The sequence below is a fragment of the Protopterus annectens genome, chromosome 9.part0 (genome assembly GCF_019279795.1).
Source record: "Protopterus annectens isolate FY-2018-M chromosome 9.part0, PAN1.0, whole genome shotgun sequence".
Lineage (NCBI taxonomy): Eukaryota > Metazoa > Chordata > Ceratodontiformes > Protopteridae > Protopterus > Protopterus annectens.
This window is the reverse complement of record NC_056743.1, coordinates 1,912,486,499-1,912,507,342: the sequence shown is the minus strand read 5'-3', so window position 1 is coordinate 1,912,507,342 and position 20,844 is coordinate 1,912,486,499. Positions and strand designations below refer to the sequence as shown.

The window sequence follows — 20,844 nt, the reverse complement described above, 5'->3', positions numbered from 1 at the left end:
ACTTCTCAGTTGAAACATTATATCTTCATGAACTACGTCCATTTACTTCAACCTCAGGACTGCTTGGCCTCAGACAGCAGTCACTCAACACCTTTAGGACTACCACTTCATTTAATTCCCACAACGTACCAAACACAACCCCTCTTCTCCAGATTGAGTCTGCCATAAATATACATAGGGCCCTCTAAATACTAGTTCTCATGTGCAAAACAATACTTATTTTCACATGATGGCTGGGCCCAGAACTCAGATTCTTTTAGAAGAAAACTGTCACTAAGAATATAGTCTTCGAGGAGCAAAGTCTGAGGGGAAACAAAATAACTTTTTACAAAACATAACTGAAGTCCGATGGTAGAGTAGTCTCTCTCTTATGGGATCTCAAATGTAGCACACCCTTGAAGAATGCTTTTACCGGCAACAAGAAACACAAAAGGGTATCACAAGATAAAAAGGTGAGATGATTGCAGTACGTACTTTGACTTGAGGCATAAGATAAGCCTTTTTGTAAAGGTCTGAAAGGTATGTCAGGATCAATGACAAAGGGATTACACTTGGGTCTTGACCTCTACTGAGAAACCAAATGGAGTCATTTAGCTATATATGGCGTCCTTGTGTTTGGTTTCCTAGCCTCTTTCAGAATCTACAGCATGTCCAATGAAAAAATGTCTTTGAGCTGCCACCTGTTACAGTCTCAATGGAACAGCCACAATGTTAAGCTAGAATCCAATGTCACAGTAACTATCACAATGTTAAGCTACGTATCCAATGTCACAATAACCATTACTATCACAATGTTAAGCTACGAATCCAATGTCACAATAACCATTACTATCACAATGTTAAGCTACGAATCCAATGTCACAATAACCATTACTAACACAAGGTTAAGCTACGAATCCAATGTCATAATAACCATTACTACGACATTAAAGATCCCGGATTTGAGGTACTGTCTTTATTGTCCGCCTCAGAATGCATGGTGCTAAACAGACCTGAAGGTAAGTAAACACATACTGCATTGTCTCTTACATCAAGTTGTCCAACCCAGCAGCTCTATTTCCATGTGCATGCACACACATGCACACACACACTTTTTCATTCATTATTAACTTCCACTCACAGCATTTATTCAAATGCACAAACCCACAGTCAAGTCAGTAAGTTTCATGTCCCATTCATACAGCATGCGCGCGCACACACACACACACACACACATATATATATATATATATATATATATATATATATATATATATATATATATATTCACACATGCCAACTGTCCACGTCACTCAGTCACGCACTCACTGCACAGCAGTCGGGCACACATCCATTCAATTCCATATGCGTACACAGTCCATGTCACTCAGTCACGCACTCACTGCACAGTAGGAGAGGGGAAGCAGATTGCCTGGATTCATTTTTATCACAGTTCCTTCAAGGAGTAGTCTAGCTTGTCAAATATTTTGAGGTTCCAGATAACTCTTGGATCAAATATTGTACACTGCAAATTTTTCTGTTAAACATGTGTAAACATGTGTAAGCATGTGTTAAACATGTGTAAAACATACAATCCCCTGGCCTTTAAAAAACTCACTATAATTTTATGTTAGGTACTCAATGCTATAAGTCTAAATCTCAAAATGCATTCTCTCGAGGCACTCCTAAAAATGGAGAACATCGATATCTGTGCAGTAACTGAGATCTGGTTCAAGGCTCCAGAGAGCACCCCTGCAATACCAGGCTACAGCTCAACACACTTTAAGGCCACCAAACCAGGACCAAAACACTAAAAGTGGAGGAGTGTCCATATTCACCAAGGATATTCACACCACCAGGCTAGCTGCCCAACACAATGCATTTGAAATTCTCCAGGTGCAACTAACACTAGGCAAGACTGCAATCCAAACTGTAGCTTGTTACAGATCCCCCACCATACCCTAAGATTCTCACTACACCTTTCTAAACATACTGGAAAATATTAAGATACAACCAAACACCCTAATACTGGGTGATTTCAACTACCATGCCATTATCTGGGAAAACTACTTGGGTACCAACACCTTTACCCAACGGTTTGTGGAATTCATAAATTCCAATGCCCTGGATCAACTAATCCATAGTCCCACCAGGGGCTCCAATATCCTAGATCTGGTCATTACCAACATGGGAAATCGATGTTCCACACCTATGGTTCTGACCATAAGCTAATCACCCTTAATATCCACATCCCACCCCCACCCCCAGTAAGGAAACCTCCATAAAAAACTTCTCCAAAGCCAACTTCATGCTACTGAAGTCAGAAGTGACAAACTTCATGACACCCATGCAGACTGTAACTTAAAGTTCAACTGCTGAATCCTACACTAAGGCACTGTATGAGCACATCCACTCATGCATGAATCGTGCCATCCCAAATGGAATCAAGATGCTCTCATCCAAAAAAAGGAAGCCAATCTGGTGGTCCCCTGCCATAAACAAACTTTACAACAAAAAGAAAGAAACTGTTGCAGAAAAGAGGAAAATCCCAGGATGCAAAAAACTTCCTTACCAGCCTTAGTAAGAAGCTGAGATCCCTCATAAAATCCTCCAAAGCTAGTTACGAAAATAAAATTGCAAAAGATTCCAAAGACAGCCACACCAAGGCATTCTATAACTATGTCAAGAATCTAAATGGCAATGCTCAGATCTGCTCTGAGCTACAACAGAATGGCATTAAATATACAAATCCCAAGGTTATTGCCAATATCCTGGCAGATCGATTCAGTGCCAATTCACCCCCCTCTCACCCCCTAAATGGCCCATCTCAATACTGGAAGATTGCCAAATTCCGGTAATAACGGCCACACAGGTAAAAACGCACTCTCCAAAGCTAAGAATACATCATCCATGGGACCAGATGACATCCCGGGCTGTGTACTACATGAACTACAATATGAACTGGCACCTCACCTAAGTGTCATGTTTAATCATAGCCTCACCTCAGGCTTTGTACTCACTGAGTGGCGCACAGCTACAGTTATCCCACTCCACAAGGGGGGGATTCACCTTGGATCCTGGAACTACCGCCCCATCAGTCTGATGAGCCTGATCTGCAAGGCTATGGAGCGTATTATCATGAAACTTATAAACAAAGACATTGGCAATCTTCAAACACTGGACCCCACCCAGTTTGGGTTCGTTAAGGGCTGATCTTGCCTCCTGAACCTGACTTCTTCGAATCAGTCTCCAGAGCCGTGGATGAGGGTAAGCCGGTCCACACAGCCTATCTGGACCTTGCCAAGGCCTTTGACACCATCCCCCACTCTGGAATCATAGATAAGCTTACTAAGCTGGGCATTAATCCCTACGTCACTCGATGGGTTGCCAACTGGCTTAGTGACAGAACCTACACTGTAAAAGTAGCAGACTCCAAAGCCAGCTGCAGACAAGTAACAAGTGGAGTACCTCAGGGTTCAGTCCCAGGACCGCTCTTGTTTGGCATCTACTTCTCTGAAGTACAGGCCAACACTAAAGGACTCTGGCTAACAAAGTTCGCAGATGACTGCAAACTGGGAGCCATTACTGAATCCCCAAATGATGTGGATAATCTACAAAAGGGCCTTAAAGAAACAGATGCTTGTTGCCAGAGTCATGGGCTCAAGCTCAATGTTAAGAAATGTAGTTATCCCCTTTGGGAAAAAACATGTACCCATGAATTGCCACATAGGTGGCAGTATACTACACACCAAAAGTGTGATAAGAGACTTAGGAACACAGGTGGACAATGGTCTCACCTTCAATAACCACATCGCCACAACAGTCAGGAAATCCTTCTATGTGGCACACCTCATCACTAAGGGCTTTTCATCCAGAAAAAGGAGGTCATTGTCCCAGTGTACTCATCCCTCATTAGACCCATTATAGAATACAATGCTCCATTTAGTATGTACCTCTCAAAACATCTCCAACAGCTGGAAAGGCCGCAGAAATACCTCACTAAAAGAATCACAGGCCTAAAGCAGATGCCCTACACTGACTGCCTTAAAAAACTCCAGCTATACTCTGTCGCATATTGTGTACTCAGAGGCCATCTCTGCTTAACATACAAGGCCATGTCAAACCCAGAGCTTTTGGACATGCTACACTTAAAGAAATCCCAATACCTCAGTGCCACATGCTCTAAGGATCTAAACTTTGTTATCACAATAAACAAAACATGCTGGAGGAATAGGTTCCTGACCCATAGACTACCCAGACTCTGGAATAGACTCCCCATACATGTCAAGCAGAGTGCCTCTTTGGCCCTCTTCAAAAGGAACCTTGACGATTGGATGGGAAAAAGGAAATTCACCCCAGGGATCACGTCTGTCGCCCTGCTAGACAGGGGTCCAGGGAAGTAAATAGTGTAGGAAGAAACAGCCAGGGAATTGTTATGGCTAGGCTTGTATAGGCCCTAGGGCCGATAGCATAGCCTAGTACCAACCTATGAACCTATAATAACACGTATGGTCTTACTGATCTTCAACTGTATATTGGAAGCACAAACGTTTTGTGCCTAAACTATCTTAACAAAATTGAGCTAATGCAACTGTCAACTACTGTAAATATGTTTTTATGTCTGTACATCTAATCTGTGTCACAGTACTTTTCTTCACCGTATGTGTTTAGTGTAACTAGAGCTTCTCTCCCTTGGTCTCTAGTGAAAAGGGATAATTCCTATCCATGTCAGACTGCTTGGGTCAACAAACGAATAAAATATAAAAATAAATAAATTCACAGTAGGATCAAAAATGTGGATGGAGCAATGCCACTAGACAAAACTAGGCTGAGATGTGCACTGCAGGGAAAAAAAGAAAACTACTTTCTGTACTTAACACCTTGTGGTTATAACCATAGGTAACACTGCAATGCAAAGCACAGGCCTACTGCAACTCCACACCGCATGTCTGACCCAATCTCTTAGTGGTTGATGGGGCTACACCACAGTGATCCAGAGAAAAAGATAAGTGGACTGATGAACTAAATATGACCACAGCAGAATCAACCATTAGCGGCTAAGGCAAAGAAAAATATGCTGTACTGAAAAATGCTTCCTAATATTTTTTATTTTCCTTATGACTGGAGGAATGCAGAACCGAAGAACCAACAACCTGCTCCACGATTCACCCAAGAGAAGAGACTTACAACCACTTAACGAAGACTGAAAGAGCCGATGACCAGACAAGCAGAAAACACTGCTTACCAAAAAAATGCACACTGAAGAAAAAGAAAACTTTTCCCAGTCCTATACCAGAACAAACTCAATTTTTAACATTTTCAATGAAACACTTTCTTGTACAAAAAAGAATCTCCTGATGAAAATATCTAGCAACAGTCCATTAAAGCATATAAACTAACCAAAACAAACAGTCCTGTCAAAACTAGAACTGTTTTAGTTAAAATATGTGAAAGGTTTTCCCTGAAGGGTACTTATCTGTCCAGCAATGGAGGAAGGCCAGCCAACCATCAATCCTCTGAAGCACACTTCAACGGCAAAAAAGTTCTGAAGGGTTTGGTACCCAAACCACAGATTCTCTCCAGCTGTGCTCGAGCCCATCAGCAGTATGGATATGTGAGTGGTGCCCTAAAGCTTAGCACTCTAGCAGTTTGGGTGTGTGAGTGGTGCCCTGAAGCTTAGCACTCTAGCAGTTTGGGTGTGTGAGTGGTGCCCTGAAGCTTAGCACTCTAGCAGTTTCGATGTGTGGGTGGTGCCCTAAAGCTTAGTACTCTAGCAGGCTGTGATGTCCTTGGCAGGATATGACCCATACAGCTTAAGCTACTGCAAAAGGGATCTAATGACAAACAAAGTTACATTACAGCAGTCTCTATTTCTGCTACTACATCCCGTGAGACTTACATGCACAGGTAAAGGATACTTAGCAGGAAAAGGTGCACGATACTTGGGGGCAATAAACTGGAGAAGACAACTGACATGCTGGAGAGACAGATACATCTCCCAAAGATCGCCACTAGTTTGGAATAAGCTTCCAGTTCACAAAGCACAGCTCCTCACATACCCTAATCAAGCGCAACCTACATAAGTGGATGAGAGACTGCAAATTCTCCATGGGGGTGGCACCCACAGCCCTCATGGACAGGGGTAGTCACTGTTTACCACAGACTCGCTCTGCAGATTACATCCATCTAACCAAGGAAATTGAAGCAGCTCAGGATTAACATGGGTAGGCTTGTAAGGGCTCTAAGGCCGCTAGCACAGCAACCTCCTATGAGCCTATGAACATGACAGGGAAGGAACTGCAAGAAGAGAGAATGAAAAATGGCACTTCATGAGCAGGAAAAAGTAAATAATGCTGTGAGGGCAAGTGACAGGTGAACAGTGAACAAAGTGAAGGCAGGGACAGGTGAACAACACGTGAACAGTGTGAGGTGAAGGCAGGGGACAGGTGAACATTGAATCCTGGGAAAAAAAGATGCATGTGAGAATTGATGTAAGGTCAAAACAGATTAAAAGCAACTTTAGGATAAGAGCAGGAAGAAAAGTGCAGCAACTTTAGGATAAGAGCAGGAAGAAAAGTGCAGCAACTTTAGGATAAGAGCAGGAAGAAAAGTGCAGCAACTTTAGGATAAGAGCAGGAAGAAAAGTGCAGCAACTTTACGATAAGAGCAGGAAGAAAAGTGCAGCAACTTTAGGATAAGAGTAGGAAGAAAAGTGCAGCAACTTTAGGATAAGAGCAGGAAGAAAAGTGCAGCAACTTTAGGATAAGAGCAGGAAGAAAAGTGCAGCAACTTTAGGATAAGAGCAGGAAGAAAAGTGCAGCAACTTTAGGATAAGAGCAGGAAGAAAAGTGCAGCAACTTTAGGATAAGAGCAGGAAGAAAAGTGCAGCAACTTTAGGATAAGAGCAGGAAGAAAAGTGCAGCAACTTTAGGATAAGAGCAGGAAGAAAAGTGCAGCAACTTTAGGATAAGAGCAGGAAGAAAAGTGCAGCAACTTTAGGATAAGAGCAGGAAGAAAAGTGCAGCAACTTTAGGATAAGAGCAGGAAGAAAAGTGCAGCAACTTTAGGATAAGAGCAGGAAGAAAAGTGCAGCAACTTTAGGATAAGAGCAGGAAGAAAAGTGCAGCAACTTTAGGATAAGAGCAGGAAGAAAAGTGCAGCAACTTTAGGATAAGAGCAGGAAGAAAAGTGCAGCAACTTTAGGATAAGAGCAGGAAGAAAAGTGCAGCAACTTTAGGATAAGAGCAGGAAGAAAAGTGCAGCAACTTTAGGATAAGAGCAGGAAGAAAAGTGCAGCAACTTTAGGATAAGAGCAGGAAGAAAAGTGCAGCAACTTTAGGATAAGAGCAGGAAGAAAAGGGCAGCAACTTTAGGATAAGAGCAGGAAGAAAAGGGCAGCAACTTTAGGATAAGAGCAGGAAGAAAAGTGCAGCAACTTTAGGATAAGAGCAGGAAGAAAAGTGCAGCAACTTTAGGATAAGAGCAGGAAGAAAAGTGCAGCAACTTTAGGATAAGAGCAGGAAGAAAAGTGCAGCAACTTTAGGATAAGAGCAGGAAGAAAAGTGCAGCAACTTTAGGATAAGAGCAGGAAGAAAAGTGCAGCAACTTTAGGATAAGACAGGAAGAAAAGTGCAGCAACTTTAGGATAAGAGCAGGAAGAAAAGGGCAGCAACTTTAGGATAAGAGCAGGAAGAAAAGGGCAGCAACTTTAGGATAAGAGCAGGAAGAAAAGTGCAGCAACTTTAGGATAAGAGCAGGAAGAAAAGTGCAGCAACTTTAGGATAAGAGCAGGAAGAAAAGTGCAGCAACTTTAGGATAAGAGCAGGAAGAAAAGTGCAGCAACTTTAGGATAAGAGCAGGAAGAAAAGTGCAGCAACTTTAGGATAAGAGCAGGAAGAAAAGTGCAGCAACTTTAGGATAAGAGTAGGAAGAAAAGTGCAGCAACTTTAGGATAAGAGCAGGAAGAAAAGTGCAGCAACTTTAGGATAAGACAGGAAGAAAAGTGCAGCAACTTTAGGATAAGAGCAGGAAGAAAAGGGCAGCAACTTTAGGATAAGAGCAGGAAGAAAAGTGCAGCAACTTTAGGATAAGAGTAGGAAGAAAAGTGCAGTCTGATAGCAGCAACAGGCTCCACGGTCACATTACTCAAGACAGCAAAGCATGCAGTCTTTCACTCACACACTCATTTTCCATAACCGCTTCATCCAGTTCTAGCTTGTGGGCGGGTTTAGCCAGTCCTGGCAAGCAGCAGCTCTAGTAGTAGAAAACAGTTCTGGACAAGAAGAAAGCCAATTGATGGACACACACACAGACAGAGACACACACAGACAGAGAGACACAGACACACACACCCATCAGTAAATTGGAGATTAACTAATCGGCAGTCTTTTGGTATGTGAACAAAATTCAAGACTCAGTAAAATACCACACATATACATGGAAAGCATGAATACTCAATAAAGAAGGCAGCAGGGCTAAGGCCTAAGCCAAAGAACTAAGTGCTGCAAGGAAGCTACGTCTTCTGCTGAATACTATACAGCCAGCAGGCGATATAGTCAAGACAAATTTGCCCTTAAAGGAGGAACCATTTTCACCATGCCCAATTTCAAAGCCCCTACCAACTTTCACAGGAGAGTTCTTAGCAGGAGGTTTCTTTTCTGTTTTCAAGGACTCGTCTTGTGTCTTTCCTTTGTCTACGGCCTCCTCTTGTTGCCATTCTGTCACTGTCAGGTTCTGCATGTTGCTTCTTATCACCAAGACCCTGAAACAAAAACACTGTCAACACAAGAAGAAGCAGCAGACGAAAAAGGAAAATATCAAAACAATCTTAAAAATAAAACAAAATTAAACAAATATACGAAAATACTGAAAACAAGACTGTTCCAACCAAGTATGTCTACATCACTCGTACAAATGCTGTTCGTACTTTTTTTTAAAACAAACTTTTCTGTTATAATGCAAAATCTCTTCTCTACAGACAATGCCTTCTCAGCCAGTCCTTTCAATGTGTGCACTATCTGGCACAAAAAACAACAATTTCCATACCTTATCATAAATGACAGCATACCCGCGGTGGTGGTGCTGCGGTAGCATTGCCGCCTCACAGTAAGATGCTGTCCGGTTCGATTCTCAGCTAGAGCGTCTTCTGCGTGTAGACATGTGTGAATGGGCGTACCTTCGCTGAAGGTTGTGCGTCAGGGCTGGTAACTCGGCACGTAAAAATCAACTACCAATCATTAAAGGACCGGAGTTCCGCTGTGGCGACCCCTAATCGGGAAAAGCCGAAAGACACAACAACATCATAAATGACAGCATACACCTAACAAAATTTAAATGAACAAAATCTACTGGGACCGGTCTTCTCTCTGAGCACTTGCACACTCAGACAGTCACACAGACTAGTATTATGACTGGGATCTTGCCTTCTGTCTTTGAGCATTCCCACACACAAACAGACTTCTATTAGGATGCCATTCTAGTCTTTGGAAATAATATCCTGTCTTTTTAGAAAAGGGAATAAGACCTTAACAACATCATCAACTGTAACATAGTGATGACCAATAAATTGCACAGCAAATTCCTCTTTCCTAGAAGCAATTCGCCAAGCACTTAGTTCAAACTCTATGATCCTGATCACCTGCTCTTGAATCATCCTTGAAGCAATTTGCCAAGCACTTAGTTCAAACTCTATGATCATGATCACCTGCTCTCGAATCATTAGTTCAAACTCTATGATCATGATCACCTGCTCTTGAATCATTAGTTCAAACTCTATGATCATGATCACCTGCTCTTGAATCATCCTTGAAGCAATTCGCCAAGCACTTAGTTCAAACTCTATGATCATGATCACCTGCTCTTGAATCATTAGTTCAAACTCTATGATCATGATCACCTGCTCTTGAATCATCCTTGAAGCAATTGCCAAGCACTTAGTTCAAACTCTATGATCATGATCACCTGCTCTTGAATCATTAGTTCAAACTCTATGATCATGATCACCTGCTCTTGAATCATCCTTGAAGCAATTCGCCAAGCACTTAGTTCAAACTCTATGATCATGATCACCTGCTCTTGAATCATTAGTTCAAACTCTATGATCATGATCACCTGCTCTTGAATCATCCTTGAAGCAATTTGCCAAGCACTTAGTTCAAACTCTATGATCATGATCACCTGCTCTTGAATCATTAGTTCAAACTCTATGATCATGATCACCTCCTCTTGAATCGTACCATTTTTTTTTAATTAGGAGACAAATACTTGATTGAAAAGGTAGGAAACGACTGATGGGAAGGCAGCACTTGGGGGTAGTTGCACAAGCAAAAGGCCAGGTAGGAGTAGAGTTCGGTGAGGCCATGTAGAATGAGTCTGGACGACCTTAATAATTAGTAGTGTTAGAAAAGGAAATCATGCTCTCAAGTTCTTCTCTGCAATGGTGAAGAAACTCTGACCTCAACTGCAGACATTGTCAGGATTTAGAAGGGAAAAGCTGTTGAACTCCTGAATCTGGTGAACAGGAAATCCTCATTTAATAGGCAAAGCCACAAGTAATTGGTAGGACTGGATACCCATCTGTAGTGAGGTCACTCCTGTAATTAAAAAGTTCTATGGCAGCAACGCTGAGGGAGTGGGAGCCAAAAACTCTGAAGGCACTGGACATTGATGGGTTATCATGGTCACTGATGGGTTATCATAGTTAATGTGCATTTTCAATGTTATATAGAAACCAGGCACAGTGCCTGTGGAATGGCAAAATGAGGACAGAAGTGCATATTCCAATTGTTGAAGGATAATGCTTCTCAGCCTTCTTGGAAAAAGCTTACTCAAGGGGGCTGGAAAGGAAACTTCAGGCAGTCAAGTCTCTGATTCAGGACAAGCAATGCAGAGTCCATGATGGACACACAGCAATCGACTCTGTCCCTGCACAGATGCACTGAGGGTGGACTAGTACTTTGCATGTGTTTTGTATACCTACAGATGGAATATGACCCTCTACCATAGATCATAACTTATTGACACAGTTCCACCTCTAAGTGCCATTCACTCTCCTTATATGAACATGGATAGTTATGTAAACATTCATACTATTAAATCAAATACAGCCCAGACAGGCACAGGATTCTACTAAGGTGGCTTCTTGGCACCTCCTCCTATTTAAGATTTTCATGAAAAAGATAACAAGATGCAACCAAGTTCTGGAAAGCATCCAGACTAGAGATATGAAAGATGCATCTAATTTTTTTAAAGATGAAGTCCTCTAAGCTGCAAGCAACAGGTATCTCCTGTGTGTAGTGGAATATTTTGCTTTGCTTGTGTGTGAAAAGGATGAGATAAAAATCATCAATTCCAAGTCAGAGTCATGGTGTTCTCCCAGAAAAAAAGTGGACAGCCCTCTGCAGTTGAAGACAAAGCTACATCAGGTGGGTGACTAATCATTTTGGGGTCTTAGTAAAGGCAGAAGCCATTAGGAGATGAATACAGCAGCAGCAACAGTACTGCAGGCTTTGTGCCTGACTGGGGTGGTAAAGACCACCTCTCAACTGTCCCTAACTTGGAGGAACAGTTATCTTTTGGGTTGTTTGTTTTGGGAGGGATTTAATTAGAGCAGTTTTCAAATCTGGGGCATGATGTTTTGCACAAGACAAATTATATATGGGGGGGGGGTACATGATCTCTGCAGTGAAAGATGAACCAAGGGGTTATGTTGTCAAATCCAGGAGGGGGTGTCACTGGGAATATTTTCAAGTAGAACAGAGACTTCTTTGAGAAGTATGCATTTGAAGTGGAAGGGAAGATGATTGGTGGAGGAGGGTGCAGGTGAGAGATGCATGATCTGTGATAGGTGTGGAGTTTATTGATGGGAGATTGCTAAATTCTTTAAGTGAATCTTTTGTAAAACATTTTGTTGTGCCGCACTGAATGGTGTTTGCAGAGAGGGTGTCATGAGAAGGCTTTCTTCCTGTAAGAATGTTAACGTCTAGCCAAAAGTGTTTGGGGGAAAGCAAGAGTTTATGTGCTTCTTTGGTTGAAGATTTCTTTTGTGCCTTATGACAGACTTTTTGGTCAGGCTAAGTCAAGCTGTAAAGGAGCTGTGGTAGTCATTGGGGGCTCCATTTTGCCAAACTTCATCCCTTAGAGAGATAGAAGATGTGCGAGTTTGGTGACTAGACATTCAGCTGTTGTGGGTTTACAAAGCGTATGGGTAAGTGGGAAGAACTTGTCTTGCAAATGAAGTAGAAAGCTGGCTAAGCCTACCTCTGCTGTACTGGGTCACGTAAGGAGAGTACATGGTGCCAGATGTCAGCTGTGAGAATATCAATATTAGTGCTGCGCTGGTTTGTGAAGCTTTTTTTAATATTGGTGGCAGTTTTACAGTATAATTGATAACTGTAAAGGTGGCTGGGTTGTGGTCGCTTAGTGATGTTGGCAGAATGTTTATGCTGGAGACAGAGTTTTGCATGTATGTAATTATTAGGTCATGTGAGCGGTATTTGGAGGATCTCATGTTAGGTTTTCATGGTTTCTTTATGAGTTGAAGGAGGCCTTGGTCTGCTGGGAAAATATCCATGTCAGATCAAACAGGGCCAAGATAATTAAGACTGACTCAGCTAGAATGATTATGTTATTATTTGGGACAGTTATTAAGTATATCAGTGATGAGAGATTTGAATTCATTTGGGAAGAAGGGAGTGTAGAGAGGCTGCAGCAATGGAACTTTTAGCAGAATCAAGTTAGCACCAAAGTCTGAGGAGCAGTTTCTTGGGCAATGTTTTTTTAGTTTAGATTATTTTTGCACAAAATTAAGTACCTCCACCTGATCATTTACCTGCTCTGGTATCACTGACCTACTTGTAGGAAGTTAGAAAGTGCTTTTGTGGTTTAGCTTGTTTCTGATGCTGTGTGCATTGAGGAGGGCACAGGCCAGTGTAGGAAGGAAGTAGTCCTGATGTTGAGGAAAGGGATACATTGGGCTTAACCTGGGTTTCATTTTACTCTTAAGATGTATAAATATTACAGAGGAGAGTTTGAAAGTGGTTGGTAGTGTTTTTAGGCAGAGAGACAAATGCTTTTGAGTCTTAGTAATCATATAAATGAGTGACCCTGACAACTGGGTTATTGGGGGTTGTGGTGGTGTGTCAGTGTGGAGGCTACAGAAGTAGGGTTAATACATGGAGATATGATGACTGGCTGGCGTAAAGTTTTATGAAGATGTTTTGTATTGGTTGCAGGTTGTGAGGGAGGTTAAAGGTGAAAGGAGGAGGTAGTACAGGGTAGGCTGTGGCAGGATGAACATTTTACTGAGTGGATGTGTGTTGTGCTTGTATAGGAGGTTGTTTATAGGTATCAGAAAGTACAGTTGTGTACACTTACCATAAATGTAGATGTTCAAGTGTATTCACTGTTGCAGTCATCACATTTGGGTTATCCCTGCCAGGGTAGCCCTCGGCCGGTCCGAATACCAGACACTTAGTATTTCTGCATCAGTTGTTGTCGCTTGAGGACTGATGTCCGGTCATCAGTAGTATAAAGTAAGTCAGCCGATGCAATTACATCAGTTTTTCTTGCCCTAACCTGTCAGGAGCCCCCAAGGAGGAGGCGAGGTACTGGTGGAAGAACCGCACCAGTAGAAAACAAATACCAATATGTCCCTTGTAAGGAAAGGAGAAAGATAGAATGGTAATAAAAGGAGAAAGAGAAGAAAGGAGGATGGAGGGAGGGAAACCAGGACTGCAACAGTGAATACACTCAAACATCTACATTTATGGTAAGTGTACACAACTGTACTATGTTCTTCGTGCTTCACTGTTGCAGTCATTACATATGGATTGATTCCCAAAGCTGAGGAAAAGGGTGGAGGCAGTCAAGGAAAAGTACAGTTTTGTACCTACCATAAATGTAGATGTTCGAGTGCTAATATAGCTGCAGTCATTACAGATGGGATCTCCTGCCGTCAGGCGGGTCCTCGGTCGGCCGAATTCCAAAGTCTAGGTCCGGCGTCGGTTGTTGTCGCCTTCTTTCCTGACGTCAGTGCGACAGGGGTATATAAAACACAGCCGACGCCATTTTCTTCAGTCTTTCTTGCCCCAGATGTCAGGTGCCCCCAGAAGAAAGGCAATACATAATTGATATATAATCATGCAATGCAATATAATCAAAAATCAGTAGTTGCAAGCAAATACACCATAGAATGATAACCCAATCAGGTTGTATGAGGAGGTGTTAGCCACTAGGCCTGTACCAAGAGGGGAAGGAGGGAGAGAAACCTGGACTGCAGCTGTATTAGCACTCGAACATCTACATTTATGGTAGGTACAAAACTGTACTATGTTCATCGTGCATACAGCTGCAGTCATTACAGATGGGTAGAATCCCAAAGCTACGCACAGGGTGGTAGGCACTAGGTGGAACTGGGAGGAGCCAGAATGCCCTGCAACACAGCAGTGGCAAAGCCTGCTCTAGTTTTGGAGTATAAAGGTAGGTGGTAGTGTTTAGTGAAGGTATGCACAGAACTCCAAGTGGCTGCCTCCAAAATATCTTTGGTAGGAACTCCTCTGAGGAAGGCTGCAGAGGTAGCTGTGGCCCTTGTTGAGTGGGATCTGATGCCTGCAGGCACAGATTTACCATGAAAGGAGTAACAAAAAAGTATGCAGTGGCCTATCCATTTTGAAATTGTCTGTTTGGAAATTGGCTTCTCTTGAGCTCCTACAGCATAGGACACAAAGAGTTGTTCTGATTTTCTGAAAGGCTTTGTTCTGTCCAAATAGTAACGCAACTGATGTCTATGGATGTCTAAGGAATGTAGCAGCCTTTCCCCTTTGTTTTGGGGATTGGGGTAAAAGGTAGGTAAGTGTATGGCCTGATTTAAAGCTACCCTGGATACTACCTTAGGCATAAATGACGGGTTGGTTCATAGGGAAACCCTGTCCTGATGGAAGATGATAAAGGGCTGCACAGCCATGAGGACTTGTAGTTCCAAGACCCTACAAGCTGAGGTAATAGCCAGAAGGAAAGCTGTTTTCCAGGACATATATTGCAAATCTGTTGAGGCAGCTGGTTCAAAAGGAGGCAATGTTAATTTTTCTAGAATGTAATTAAGATCCCAAGCTGGGATTGGTTGTTTCCTTGGAGGTCTTATATTCTTAGCCCCTCTGAGGAACTGTCTTAAGAGAGGGTGAGAGAATAAAGGTGGGTCAGTGTTGTATTCTGCAGAAATGGCTGAGGCATGGATTTTGATGGAGGAGAATGAAAGTCCACTGTTCAGCAGCTCAGCTAGATACTGTAATATCTGAGACAAATTCAGTTTTCTAGGATCCTGGCCCTTTTTCTCATTCCAAGCGCAAAACCGTTTCCATTTTGCGGAGTAAGCTTTTCTTGTAGATGGCCTTCTGGCCTCCAAAATGACATCCTGCACCTCCTTGGAGAGTAGGGTCTGTTGTGGTGTTAAGGAATCTTCCATGCAGCCAGATTGAGTGTTTTCAGCTGACTGTGAAGAGTTTTGTAGCTGTGCTGAGTCAGAAGAGGCATTAGAGGTAGGGTCCAGGGAGGAGAATGTGTTCGGCTCCTCAGGAGTGGGTACCAGTGTTGTCTTGGCCAGTCTGGAGCAATCAGTATCATCTTTGGTCTGTCTGCACTTGCTTTCAAAAGCACCTTGGGCAGTAGAGGAAGAGGTGGGAAGGCATAAACTGTCCGTGCTGTCCAACTGAAAGAAAGGGCGTCCACTCTCCAGGCCTTTGGATGAAATGTCCTTGAGCAGAATTTTGTCAATTGATGATTTTTGTGGGAGGCAAAGAGATCTATGTCCGGCCTTCCCCACGCTTGGATTATCTCTGTAAACACTTGAGGATGCAACTTCCATTCGTGTGGGTCTGTCATATTTCTGCTTAGATTGTCTGCCAGCGTGTTTTCCATACCTGGCAAGTACTGTGCTTGAAGCTCTATTTGCAACTCCAGAGCCATGTTCCAAAGTGACATGGCCAGCCTGCACAGGGGGTATGAATGTGTTCCTCCTTGTTTGTTTATATACCACATTACTGTGGTGTTGTCTGTTCTTATCAATAATTGCCCTGGATGCAGAAGGTCCTTGAAAGCTGTAATAGCATTCATCACTGCTAGCATTTCCTTTTGATTGATGTGAAGGTGCTTTTCCTTTTGGGACCATTTGCCCTGAATGCACCAGTCTGTCATGTGCGCCCCCCAGGCGTAGTCTGAGGCGTCTGTTGTGATGACTTGATTTGCTTGAGGCTTGCAGAATGGGAGACCTGTGTTTGTTTGGCATGCTTGAGCCCACCATAGAAATTCCTTTTGCAAACATGGAATTAGTGGTATTATTGTTTCCAAACTGTGGCTGTGTTGAGACCATAGGTTTTTTAGGTACCATTGAAGGTTCCTCATATGCAACTTTGCACATGGGATTAGAAGAATGCAAGATGCCATGAATCCCAGAGCCTGCAGGATTTTCCTTGCAGTTAGCCTGGTACAATTTGCTAATATCTTGAAGTACTGAGTTAGTTGCCCCTGTTTTTCTGGCGTAAGGTAGGCCATCTGGGTGTTTGTGTCCAAGTTGGCACCCAGGAAAATTATTTTCTGAGATGGTGTTAGCCTGGATTTCTCTTTGTTGACTGTGTATCCCAGAGAATTCAGTAACTGTGTTACATAAGCCAGATGTTCCAGAAGTATGTGTTTGCTGTCCGCTTGGATCAGGCAGTCGTCCAAGTAAGGGTATATTTGTATCCCTTGAAGTCTGCAGTAGGCAATTACTGATGCCAGGCATTTCGTGAATACTCTGGATGCAGTAGATAAGCCAAAGGGCAGTGCAGAGAATTGATAGTGGATTGAACCTGCAAGAAATCTGAGGTATCTTCTGCAGCTTTGTCTGATTGGGACATGCAGGTATGCCTCCTTGAGGTCCAATGTTACCAGCCAAGACTCCTTGCCCAGCATGGAAAGAAGCTGCTGTAAGGTGAGCATCTTGAATTTTGGTATGAGCAGAAATGTGCTTAGGATGGATAAGTCCAAAATGGGTCTCCAATCGGTTCCCTTCCTTGGTACCAGGAATAGTCTGGAATAAAAACCTTGACCTTGTTCGTGAGTAGGTACCTCTTGAATAGCTTTCATGTCCATGAGCTTTGAAATTTGTATTTGAGCCTCTGCCCTTTGATTGTGTGGCAGGTTCGGCATGCCTCTCATTTTTGGAAGAGTGTGAAAATGAAATCTGTATCCTCTGTTTATAATGTCCAGGATCCATTTGTCTTTTGTGACAATATGCCAATGTTTTGAAAATAATGCCAGCTTTCCTCCTAAGGGTGCTGCCATTTGAGCCTTGCTTGGCATGCAAAGGGGAAAGTCATTGGGTTTGTTTCCTGTATTGCTGTGAACTATCTTCGCCACCTCTTGGTGTTGGAGATTGCCATTGTCTGCCTCTATACGATCCTTGAGATTGTCCTCTGCCCCTTGTGCGCCTTAACTACCTCTTTGGGGCTTGTCCGTGGCTGGAAAGGACCAATTTTTTGAAGGCCAATTTCTACTAAAATGTGGTGGTTGTACCTGTAGAAAAGCTTTAACAGTTTGCATAGATTTAGCCTTTTCTTCCATTTTCCTTAGTATCTCCTCAGCATTAGCACCAAATAATACATCCTTTTGCAGAGGAGCATCTAGTAATTTAGCTTTGACATGATCAGGTAAGGTTTGTTCCCTAAGCCAGGCATGTCTACGCATGACTGATCCTGTAACAGCAGCTCTACTTGAGGCCTCTAGAGCATCATAACCACATTGTAAGGTGTGCTTACCCACTTGTTCTGCACTATGCATCATATCCTGCAACTCCTTCAAATCTGGTTGTTCAGACTGTGACATTTTATTTTTTTTTAATTGAGATAACAGAAACTGTTGATATTTAAGCATATGGAACTGACAGTTTAAGGCCCTCATGGCTAGGGTGGCCGAGGTATATACCTTTTTTCCCCACCTTTCTACGGATCTAGAGTCTCTCTCAGAAGGTAATGGATTCTTAGCAGTAGAGGCCTTCATTCCCTTGGGGCCCTGAGAAATGGTTTCTAGGTCAGCAGAATGGCTTTTGTAAAGAAATTGGTGTGAGTTAGGAACTCTGTAGTACCTATCAGGCTTGACTGGGGCTGGAGGCAGGGAATCTGGATTAAGGCAGGCCTCCGAGTAAACATCATCAAGTATGTCCAAGACAGGAGGTATCGCCAGAGGTCTATGCTGAGGTAGCAAAAGAAATTCCCTAAGCCTTTTCTTGGAATCTGAAAAATCTTGGCCTTCCCAATGGAAGTGTTCCCTCAAGGTATGCAAGGTTTCCCCGAATGAGAAATCCTCTGGGGGGGATACAGAAGGAATGGACTGCTCTGCATCAGAATCTTCAAAAGGAGAGTACGAATGTTCCTCCTCATCAGAATGTTCTGAAATAATGGAGCCCTGGTCAGAAGAGGGAGAGTCTTCCTCCACTCTGGGTCTCTTGTCTGGTGGGGGTTGGGAACCCCTGATAAGAGTAATTAAATCCTCAGCCATTTTGAGCATCTGCTTTTTAGGCATGGGGCCTGGAGATGGGCCCTGTGCAACAGGCCTCTTGGGGTGCATGGCTGATTTAGACTTAGTAAAGGCCTTGATGGAAAAGGAAGAGGAAGGTCTGAAGACACCATGAGTGGAGGTAGACCTGTCCACATTAAGAGGCTCAACACTAACAGTGGCTTCGGTAGCTGTAGTCAGGGTGTGGGCCGAGGTACTTAGCTTTAAAAAAGACTTTGGTTTCCAAATTTTCGTAATTTCAGGAGCTGGCCGACCGGCACTTGCGAACTGCTTCTGCTTCGGGCACCGCGCGGCAAAAAAGACTGAAGAAAATGGCGTTGGCTGTGTCTTATATACCCCTGTCGCACTGACGTCAGGAAAGAAGGCGACAACAACCGACACTGGACCTAGACTTTGGAATTCGGCTGACCGAGGACCCGCCTGATGGCGGGAGAACCCATCTGTAATGACTGCAGCTGTATGCACGATGAACATCTATGGGCTGGCTGGGATGACCTGCAAGACTGCAGAGGCAAACCCTGACCTGGATGTCGAGAAGAGAGGCAGGTGGCAATGTTTGGTAAAAGTGTGAACAGATGTCCAGGTGGCAGCCTCCAGGATGTCTCTGGTGGGGACTCCTCTGAGGAAAGCTGCAGAAGTTGAGGCTGCTCTGGTGGAGTGTGTCCTGACACCCTTGGGGGAGGCTTTCCATGCTGTTTGTAGCAGAAATGGATGCAGTGTGCTATCCATTTGGAAATGGTTTGCTTGGAGATGGCTTTGCCTTCTGCCTCTGTAGCAAAGCTAACCAGCAATTGATCAGACTTTCTGAAGGATTTAGTCCTGTCTAGATAAAATATGAGCTGTCTGTGCACATCCATAGAGTGAAGAATCCTTTCCCCCTTGTTCTGGGGATTAGGAAAAAAGGTGGGCAAATGAATGGAATGGTTGAGAGCCACACTGGACACCACCTTGGGCATGAAGCATGGATTAGTTCTGAGGGATACCCTGTCAGCATGGAAGATGATGAAGCAATCCACAGCCATGAGTGCCTGCAACTCAGAGACTCTTCTGGCTGAAGTGATGGCCAGAAGGAGTGTTGTCTTCCAAGAGAGAAATTTTGGCTCTGCAGAAGCAGCTGGTTCGAAGGAGGGGAGGGTTAGCTTTTCCAGTACAAAGTTAAGATCCCAAGCTGGTTTTGGTGCCCTTCTGGGCGGCCTCAAGTTGCTACCCCTCTGAGGAACTGTTCGATCAGAGGGTGTGTGAAAAGGGGCTGCTCAGTGGGAAAATGAGCAGAAATAGCAGAGGGATGAATTTATATACAGGAGAGAGAGAGAACACTGTGTAGTAGGTCAGCTAAGTAATCCACAATGAATGGGAGGGAGGGCTGTGCCGTATTGGCTCCCTTAGCCTGGATCCAAGTGCAGAACCTTTTCCATTTATCAGTATAAGACTTTCTGGTGCTAGGACATCCGGCCATACGGATAACATCCAGAACCTGTAAGGAGAATAAAACAAAATACGGAGCAAACACCTTCTGAAAAAGCAGCAATTGATAATAAAAGGAAAAGTTCAATACTCAGAAGGTGAACCAAGGCATCAGCAGCGATAATACAAGTAGTCGGTGCAGATAAAAACCACACAGTTCTCTTCACATATAGTCACTCCACCAATAAACCACTCGCAAGGCGAAACAGCTTTCGTAAAAAGGCAATTTTACTGTTACTGGTTTTAACAGTATATTATGTGTGCTTCAGTCATTTGTATTTGAGTCTGAAGAAGCCGTGTTGGTGAAAGCGCTTACTCAATAAAACTGCCTTTTTACGAAAGCTGTTTCGCCTTGCGAGTGGTTTATTGGTGGAGAGACTATATGTGAAGAGAACTGTGTGGTTTTTATCTGCACCGACTACTTGTATTATCGCTGCTGATGCCTTGGTTCACCTTCTGAGTATTGAACTTTTCCTTTTAACATCCAGAACCTGTTTACTGAGGCTGGCAGATTGGTTTGGGGTTAGGGAATAAGCCAAGCTGCCAAACTGAGTGTCAACAATTGAGGATGCACAAATTCCCGTTCCTTCTGGGTCATGAGGTTTGGGATCTGAGGAAGATGCCATGGAGGTAGCGGGGACAGGCTGAGCAGTAAGGGGTACCAGTGCTGCCGGGGCCAGTCTGGAGCATGGCCCTTGATTTTTCCTCCCTTATTTTGAGCAGTACCCTGGGTATGAGATGTAGTGGAGGAAAGGCATTGACCGATAGATTGACCCAGGGGAAGGACAGGGCATCCACTTTCCAAGCCATACAGTGATGCTCCCTGGTGCAGAATTTGCTGAGCTGATGGTTGGT

General features: G+C 43.4%; 1 protein-coding gene across 1 annotated transcript in view; it reads right to left on the bottom strand.

The window, feature by feature from the left end:
• The window catches only part of GPR108 (G protein-coupled receptor 108), a 1,998,409-nt gene that overhangs the window by 1,405,297 nt on the left and 572,268 nt on the right, over positions 1-20,844 (bottom strand). The window contains exon 5 of the mRNA XM_044082382.1: positions 8,598-8,740. Coding sequence (XP_043938317.1) covers positions 8,598-8,740 — 143 coding nt within the window. The remainder of the gene's footprint in view (positions 1-8,597; positions 8,741-20,844) is intronic.